At 34.5% G+C, this 9944-nt stretch overlaps 1 protein-coding gene across 1 annotated transcript; it reads left to right on the forward strand.

The window, feature by feature from the left end:
• Window positions 1–581: 581 nt before the first annotated feature.
• LOC149229476 (histone H3.2-like) lies at window positions 582–7462 on the forward strand. The gene is made up of 2 exons (XM_089375838.1): window positions 582–1005; window positions 7058–7462. Exons 1-2 carry the CDS (start codon window positions 655–657, stop codon window positions 7124–7126), a joined length of 420 nt encoding a protein of 139 aa, XP_089231964.1. The 5' UTR covers window positions 582–654; the 3' UTR covers window positions 7127–7462.
• Window positions 7463–9944: the final 2482 nt, after the last annotated feature.

Below are 9944 nucleotides of genomic sequence, written 5' to 3' on the forward strand. Positions count from 1 at the left end.
ACTTTTGTTGTGCCTTGATCCAAATCAACAACCATGTTAATGTTAGACGAAACATCTATTGTTTTTTATTAATTGTGTTGAACATTACATGCAAGCATTCTTAAAAAATAAATAACAAAAAATTCGCGTTTTAAAAAATAAAAATAAAAACAAAAAGTGATATAGCTAAAAATTGATGTTTTTTCAAAGATAAAAATAGATTCCAACTTTTATATAAAACTTTTGCTCCATATAAATTTCCATTTTTATTTTTATTTGAAAAAAATAAAAATAAAAATAAAAAAATAAAAGAGTAATATGTACGTCTTCATAAATCAAATAGGGAAATTGTTGCGTAAAGAGATGCCTGTCCCACAAACAAAGAATTACATATTTACGGTTAAAAATAATTTTAAAAAGATACGAAGAGAAGGCTGTGGCGATCCGTGTGATGGGAGGGGAGGATCGCGATCGCAGCCATCGATTAGGTGTGAAAATCGACGGTGGAGACGCGTCGGCGCGCAATTGAAATTTGAAATCTTTAACGACGCTTTTGCGGTGGTGACTATAAAAGGGAAAAGGGGCGGGAGGGCAACAACAGAGTCAGAGTTGTGAATTTTATTTGATTGAATTTGTGTGGGCAGGGCAGAGCAGAGGAGAGGAAGAGTAAAAAAAATGGCGAGAACGAAACAGACTGCTCGTAAATCAACAGGCGGGAAGGCGCCAAGGAAGCAGCTGGCAACAAAGGCAGCTCGGAAGTCTGCTCCGGCAACAGGAGGAGTGAAAAAGCCTCACAGGTTCAGGCCCGGTACTGTTTCCCTTCGTGAGATCCGAAAGTACCAGAAGAGCACAGAGCTGCTCATAAGAAAGTTGCCATTCCAGCGCCTGGTAAGGGAGATCGCCCAGGACTTCAAGACAGATTTGAGGTTCCAGTCGTCAGCGGTCGCCGCACTGCAAGAAGCGGCGGAGGCATATCTGGTTGGGCTGTTTGAGGACACCAACCTGTGTGCCATTCATGCCAAGAGGGTCACCTGTAAAATACAGCTACTAACAGCCCAAAGATCATCAATACCAAATATTTCACATTCAGAACTTAATATGTTGTTTAAGATGACATACCTTGACTAACAGCGGAAGATGTAATGGCTGCCATCTTCTGTCTTCTGTCTTCTTCTCAGAATTCGGTTTCTCTCCTCTTGCCCTCACTTCCTTTATGTGTTTCTTGATGGAGAAGAATACAACTCTTGTGTGGGAGAGAGAGGACCCAATCCTTTATATATTATTTAACTCTAATCTGGTACGTCCATCATATACCAATTCAACGCTTAAGATCTAATGCTTTAGATTAGAAACTGCTTTAAGATAAGATCTAAATGCTTTAAGATTAGATCGGGTCACATTAAGATTAGAAACTGCTTTAACGTTAAAAGCATTTGCTATTTCCAATAGCAGATTTCTAACATTCTCCCACTTGACCCGACTATTCATAATATTAAGTGTTGAACATCATATTATGATAAATTGCTGAGAGTTATGGCGGTTGTGCACTATTAATTCAATGCATTTCCTTCCATATACTACAATACCAGCAAACCATCAATTCATACTCATAATTTATATAAAACAGCATAATGGTCCACATAATCATAATGATTAAACATAATATCTTTATAAGACTCTTTCTTGTTTAAAATTACATAAAATACGTACTACTATATTAAAACAAGAGACACATAATTGTATATCAGAAACACATAAAAGAGCTCAGAATGTCACACATCAATTATTACTAATACAACCAAGACCCATTCTTTGAACATGTTCCTTAAATTGTCTTGGTTGTAACCCTTTCGTCAAAGGGTCTGCAATCATAAGATCTGTCCTGATGTGCATGATTGACACTCTTTGTTTCTGAACCTCATCTTTCACAACAAGATACTTCAGATCTATGTGTTTGGCACCTTTAGAGTACTTGTCGTTCTTTGAGAAAAATACTGCTGCAGAGTTATCACAATAAATTTTCAGCGGCTTGCTAATGGTGTCGACAACCGCAAGTCCTGAAATAAAGTTCCGCAACCATAATGCATGAATTGTGGCTTCAAAACATGCCACAAATTCTGCCTCCATAGTGGATGAAGCAACGATAGTCTGTTTCGCACTTTTCCATGATATGGCGCCTTGAGCAAACATAAACAGGTAACCAAAAGTCGATTTTCTAGTATCGATGCATCCAGCAAAATCTGAATCGCTATATCCAATCACCTCTGATTCATTGGATCTTCTATACATGAGCATGTAATCTTTCGTGCCTTGTAAGTACCTCAAAACTTTCTTTGCAGCTTGCCAATGTTCTCTTCCTGGATTAATTTGATACCTCCCTAACATACCGACCGCAAAGCTGATATCCGGTCTAGTACAGGTTTGAGCATACATTAGGCTACCAACAACAGATGCATATGGAATTGATTCCATTTCCTTTCGTTCAACATCATTCTTAGGACATTGCATGAGATTGAATTTATCACCTTTCTGTACAGGAACTATTCCAGGTGAACACTTACTCATTCCAAATCTCTCTAGAATCCTTTCGACATATCCTTTCTGAGACAATCCCAATATTCCTTGTGATCGATCACGGAATATTTCTATTCCAATCACATAGGATGCCTCTCCCATATCTTTCATTTCAAAGTTCGTTGAGAGAAATTCCTTAGTCTCATGCAATATACTTAAATTATTTGCAGCAAGCAAGATGTCATCAACATAAAGGACCAGAAAAATAAACTTGCTCCCACTGATCTTTTGGTATATACAGTGATCAACCGTATTTTCCTTAAAACCAAAAGATGTAATAATGGTATTGAACTTAATATACCATTGCCGGGATGCTTGTTTAAGCCCATATATTGACTTCTTAAGTTTACACACCAATTGTTCTTTACCTTCTACAGAAAAACCCTCAGGTTGATCCATATAAACATCCTCGTCAAGATCTCCATTCAGAAAGGCTGTTTTCACATCCATTTGATGCAACTCCAAATCATAATGAGCTACTAATGCCATTATTATTCTTAGTGAGTCCTTTTTCGAAACAGGAGAAAATGTCTCCTTGTAATCAACACCATCTTTCTGAGTGTAACCCTTAGCAACAAGTCTAGCTTTATACCGTTCGATATTACCACTAGAGTCGTGTTTGGTTTTAAAAACCCATTTGCATCCGACTCTTTTACAGCCATGTGGTAACTCAACGAGATCCCAAACTTCATTATGTTGCATGGATTTCATTTCTTCTTTCATGGCATTAATCCATTCCTTTGACTCTTTACTTTCTACAGCATGTGAAAACGAAACTGGATCCTTATTGATTCCAATATCATAATCTGATTCTTGCATATAAACCACATAATCATCAGAAATAGCTGACCTACGATTTCTTTGAGGTCTTCTTAATGCTACTTGTTGTGGTTCATGCATATCAGTATTATGTAAGTCATTTCCTTCAGGAAGTACTTCTTCATTTATATGTTGTTCATTATCATCATGCTGTTCTACAACAGCTGGAACAACATTTGGAGTAATAGTAGATGGAGGAACTATTCTAGGCAATGTAACATTTACCCTTGTTTCCTTTATTTCTACTATTTCTCTTCTAGTACTCCCACTGACTTCACCATTCTCAATGAATCTTGCATTACCAGTTTCTACAATTCTTGGACTATGATTAGGACAGTAAAACACATACCCTTTAGATTTCTCAGGGTAACCTAAAAAATACCCACTGATCGTTCGAGAATCTAATTTCTTTTCATGTGGATTATAAATTCTCGCTTCCGCTGGACAACCCCAAACATGCAGGTGTCTTAAGCTAGGTTTCCTGTTAGTCCATAACTCAAAAGGAGTCTTTTGAACAGCTTTACTAGGAACCCTATTCAACAAATAATTAGCGGTTTTGAGAGCATACGACCACAAATTCTTAGGTAGTGTAGAATCTGACATCATACTCCTAATCATATCAATTAACGTCCTATTGCGCCTTTCTGCTACACCATTTTGCTGTGGTGTACCTGGCATTGTGTATTGCGCACATATGCCATGACTTTCGAGGAATTTTGCAAATGGACCTGGACACTGGCCTGACTCATTATATTTACCATAATATTCACCACCTCTATCAGACCTTATGATTTTCACCTTTTTATCTAATTGCCTCTCAACTTCCTTTACAAACGTCTCAAGGACATTCACAGATTGAGATTTTTCATGAAGCAAATAGACATAACCATAACGGGAAAAATCGTCAATAAAAGTGATGAAATACTTTTCTCCATTAAAGGCTGGAGTGTCCATAGGTCCGCAAATATCAGTGTGTATTATTTCAAGAAGCTGGCTGCTTCTAGTGGCTCCTTTCTTATTATGTTTGGTTTGTTTACCTTTAATACAATCCACACATAATTCTAGATCACTAAAGTCCAAATTTGACAAAATTTCATTACTTACTAATCTTATCATTCTTTCTTTGGATATATGACCTAGTCGTTTATGCCACAAGAAAGCAGAATTTCATTCAACCTGCTACGTTTACATCCAACATTATTTACTACATTCAACAAGGAATTCGCATAAGTGTCATTCAGTTTCAATTTATATAAACCATCAATTAGAATACCAGAACCAACATTATCAGTATTCTTATATAAATCAAAACAACCAGATCCAATCATACATCTAAAACCAGAAATATCCAATTTACTTGCGGAAATAAGGTTTCTAGATAATGAAGGTACATAAAGGGTAATGTATAAGTCTAATACATATCCACTTTAGACGATAAGTCCCAATGCCTTCAATTGAAGATTTCATTCTGTTTCCCATAAAGAGAAAACGATCTTCATTTGGATTTATGGTTCGGATCGTAAGAAATCCCTGCATATTGTTGGAAACATGAGTTGTAGCACCAGTATCAAGCCACCATGTATTAATAGGAACTTCAACTAAATTTGATTCAAAACATACGAAAGATAGATAACCTGCAAATCAAAAATGAAATAACTATAAGCTCATAACTAACGCGATTCAGATGTAGACATAATAGTATAATATAGCACTCCTTTGGGTAGATACTATCTTATACTTAACATAATTAAATACCAAAACATAAGTAGGTAATAAATATATTCAATTAAATAGAACTGACATCTTTGGATGATCAATATTTATTTAATCAAAATATCTATCAAACCTCATCATGTCAACTAGTTATAGAACAAGACTTTCCTTTGGGTAAGTTCTCAGGTTCTATCATTAGTGACGCCAGTTTTTAATTGGTATTATTATAACTGGAAATTTCTATCAATAATCATTATGTCACTTATGCACTAAATGATTATTCTGATTTTGACCACTTTGGTGATTAACAAAATCATAAATCTCATGTGCATAAATAATTTATAACACATACCTTATGCAAAACAACATTCTGATTTTGATCACTTTGGTGATTAACAAAATCATAAATCTCATGTGCATAAATAATTTATAACACATACCTTATGCAAAACAATCAGTCATAGAGCAATTACTTTTATGCCCAAATTTCAAACGTCAATCGAAACTGTAACTTTCCTACAGGAGTTCTACTCAACTTTTGCAAGCGAGAAAATTTTAGTAATGAACAGGCCACGCCTCCCTGTCATACAACGTACACAGTTGCCCTGTGATCCCCTTTATCAAAATGTTTCTAACCAATCCCATATGTCAGGTCTAATCCCATATTGGAAAGCTTCTAAAAAGCGTGCAAGCGAGTGTCAATTTTGAAGCTTTACCGTATAGGCATCGTATACGATTCGAACGTTTCGTATTTGGGATTTTCGCCCTTTGTCCACGCAAAGATTCAGCGCTTCAATTTCAATTGGGCGTTACATTTTAAAATTGGAATCGACACGGTTTGTTTCAAAGCCATCACAATAATATTAATCATAAACCAAGAATAGCATCCATGACATGCGTGAAGAGTAACATGTAAAGAAACCCAAAATTATTTTATTTAGGAGGGAAGATCCTAGAAGCTTATGACATAACTTTCGAAACAAGCATATACTGATCAGTCATTGTGGCTTTCGAGCATTCACCAAACAATAATGAAGGAAATGGAGTATGGGGTTTTATGTGCATGCAGCTTTAATGGAACCGGACAGGCTATACAGCGAAGTGAACCACAGAAACGGCTAGCCATCGGGATTCATAATTTTGTGGGATTTGGAGTCGTATTTTAATACGCGCCCCTATTGTTCTTATAATAATTATAGCGATGACCTTGATTTGTATAAGTGCCAGTCGTAAGTCTCTTGGTCAAAAGAAAAATTCAACACGTTACAGCCACTAAATAGCGGCCTAATATCTTCGAGAAGTGAAATGGGTTCATTCGAAAACCTAGAGGTAAGCTCTTAACCCCTTTTGTGAAGCATGCACAGGACTTGGTTAACAACGAAAGGATGCAAACAGGGGTCAATAGGCGCATAGTCAAAGGACTCAGGAATGCGTGATCATTTCATGAAACCCCCACAGTTTCCCGAAGGCTCAATCACATGAGTAAAGCACAGAACAGATCAATTGCAATCATAGGAAATATTCAGTTATTGATTGTGGCTCTGATACCAAATGTAAAATATAGCTACTAACAGCCCAAAGATCATCAATACCAAATATTTCACATTCAGAACTTAATATGTTGTTTAAGATGACATACCTTGACTAACAGCGGAAGATGTAATGGCTGCCATCTTCTGTCTTCTGTCTTCTTCTCAGAATTCGGTTTCTCTCCTCTTGCCCTCACTTCCTTTATGTGTTTCTTGATGGAGAAGAATACAACTCTTGTGTGGGAGAGAGAGGACCCAATCCTTTATATATTATTTAACTCTAATATGGTACGTCCATCATATACCAATTCAACGCTTAAGATCTAATGCTTTAGATTAGAAACTGCTTTAAGATAAGATCTAAATGCTTTAAGATTAGATCGGGTCACATTAAGATTAGAAACTGCTTTAACGTTAAAAGCATTTGTTGTTTCCAATAGCAGATTTCTAACATCACCATCATGCCCAAAGATATCCAGCTCGCTCGCCGTATCCGTGGAGAGAGGGCATAAACTTTTTGGCTGGTCCTATGGGAACCAGTCAGTGTAATTATATCAATGACCATAATTCTCTTCCTAAAATTTGTTCACTCTCTTGGTACAGAGATGCTAGCTGTTCCAGAGGATCACAGGAACATACATGCTTTTACAATCGCAATTTTAGCATTTCTGTACCTTTTCTTTATACACGTGTAATTTTGGACTGGTAAATGAATGAATTATGAAGTTTTGGATTTCACTTTTTGGTCACTTCCTCTGAAAGAATTAGCTCCAAAAGTTGGAAAATTCGGGATTGGTTCATCTTCATTCCAGATTTATTAAGTAATGAGAATTATTTTATTTTGTGTTCGTTTCTTTTCATATGTTATGGTTATAGTGATGTGGTATAAGTTGATTTAATTTGAAAACTTGTGAATATTTTTATTTTATTTTGTTTTATATCATGTATGAATTGCATGTTAATATTATGTTTTACTTTGGTTTATAATGTTATTTTCATTGGAATTTAAAAGTCTTTGTTACACGTTATTATCTTTGTTTCTCTTTATTCATCATGTGATTTAACAATTAATATAATGATCAATAGTATATAGATTTCAAGTTAGCATTATGTAAGCTTGAAGCAAATGTTATGTAGGTTTGAAGCAAATGTTATGTAGGTTTGGAGTGGAAATAATGTAGAGTTGTTGTTAGTGTTATTATACAATTTTGAATTTTTATGTTCTCTTGCTTTTCTAGATTAACAAAGTTGTGATTGCATTATGTAATTTAGCTTTGTTATCCAAAGTGGGATTTTAATAAAAGTTGAAATCTTTCTCACCCATTTTAGTGGAGACATTGTTAATGTGCAAATAAATTTGTTACAATTATATTATTAATTTAGAGTTATGTTTATATTTTCAATTGTAAAGATGATGACGATGATGATATGTGATGATGTCAAAGTGGTTCCATTGACAATACTTTTGTACATGGTAGTTGATTTCTTATAATTTGTTGTTGCCTAAGATCACAAGTATCAAAAGTGGTACCTTCTAGATTGAAAGAGTCTAGATGTTTGCATGGATGTCCTTGGAATATAGATTTCCTTAATTGTCCATTGTAGGAAGATGAGGAAGACGAAAAATTGTTGGTTGAAATCCATGATAAAAAAGAATTAGAAATTCATGATGAAGTTGCACTTGGAAACAATTTTTCTTGAGGGGATATTGTGGAAGGAATGTAGGGAATTGGATTTAGAATGAAAGTTGTGCATTGAAAGCACAATTTGTAACATTTTAAAATAAAGAAAACCCTTGCAAAATGTGTGGGGGGAAGGTAGTTGTAATGAATTCATGTTTTGATAAGCTCTTGCAAACACTAAATCTTCTTTACTATGTTGTGACTCCCACTCCTATGTTGTTTTGCTTTATTATGGAACCAAATACAATAGAATGAATAAAGCCCCTTTTTCTCTTAGTTGCCTAGTTACAACATAACTTGATAGTTAATTAGAGTTAACAAGAAAGAACCCAAAAGGCATCTAATGTGGATGTAACCATCCTCTTGCTTTAAGTTGGAGATTGGCCCACTCCAATGACAAGAGGTATTCTTGATGATGAACCACATTAGTTGGTTTGAAATGTGTGAACAAATGTTTCTTGATGTGATTATTACCAATTTTTTTCTTCTTAGAAACTAGATATGGATCATAGAAGCCTAAACTCTATAATAAAAATATTGTTATAATAATGCCCTTTAATTAATGATAGGCTAGATTATGAATGAAATAATGTTTTAAGAAAACATAGGTGGTAAGACTTAAATAAATAAAATTTTAATGATAAAAATGAAAACTCCAAATATGCATCACGATAAATTGGAATTTCATCTTAACAAATATATTAATCAAATCATGTATGACGAGTTAACAATATGATCATGTTGTATCATCATTAATCATTCATGTATGTTGATAAAATAAGATTAAGTAAAGAATGACAAAGGAACTAGTGAGATAGATAAAGATAGTGTAAAGGTTGTTTGGGCTTGAGCAAAGTATTGTAATATTTTCATATTTTTTTACTAATGCAATATAAAGATAGCAAGGGTTTTTTGCTGTGGCTTTCCTTTGGAAATCACTATGTAATGTGTTGATTGAATCTTTTATCTTGTATGCTTTGTGATTTCATGATTGTTTAATTGTTTCTTTTGATGAGTAGAGTAGATTCAAGTCTTTTGTTTTAATAAATTACATTTAGCAATTTGAATCTACAAGGAATTTTTACATATCTCCAAGTGATTGATTATTATCATTATATAAAAAGAATTGTGTTTTACAATAGAATTCACTTTGGAGAATCTTTAAAAATTTACCTTAATGTATTAAATTTTTATTCTTATCACTTTACTATGTGTTTATGGATCATGTTTATTCCTATCACTTTAGAGTCATATTGGGCTACAATAAAACCTCAATTCTCCAAACCAAGACCCATTGATAAGAATGGCCTTGTGAGTTGATTCCTTTGATTTTTATAATTTGAAATCTTTGAGAAAATAATATAATGATCCAATATGGATCATACCTCCCCATTTTGGGAGGATTTTGATCCCTAAAATCTTTTTTCAAATAAGGTGAGAATTTTTCATCTAGCTTCTACTTAGAGTATTGTTTGGCTTTGCCTTGAAGTTGTCTTTTCAACCCATTTTGCGAAAGGTCATGCTACCCATGTTTTATAGTTTTGGATATCTTATGCAAAACTGTATTCTCTATTAACTCTTCTGTGGCATTTGGAGATAAGTCCTATAGAAGGTAGGACCTACTCTTCTTGATCCAACATGGTAGACT

Source organism: Pinus tabuliformis, chromosome J (genome assembly GCF_031772625.1).
Source record: "Pinus tabuliformis cultivar Carrire ecotype Pingquan chromosome J, CPIR1, whole genome shotgun sequence".
NCBI classification, from domain to species: Eukaryota; Viridiplantae; Streptophyta; class Pinopsida; order Pinales; family Pinaceae; genus Pinus; species Pinus tabuliformis.

Bases quoted from the DNA above. Each gene is read 5' to 3' on its own strand.
- LOC149229476 (XM_089375838.1), top strand. From the start codon at position 655: ATGGCGAGAACGAAACAGACTGCTCGTAAATCAACAGGCGGGAAGGCG. The intron at 1,006-7,057 runs GTCACCTGTAAA...TTCCAATAGCAG, and splicing joins GTGCCATTCATGCCAAGAGG to ATTTCTAACATCACCATCAT.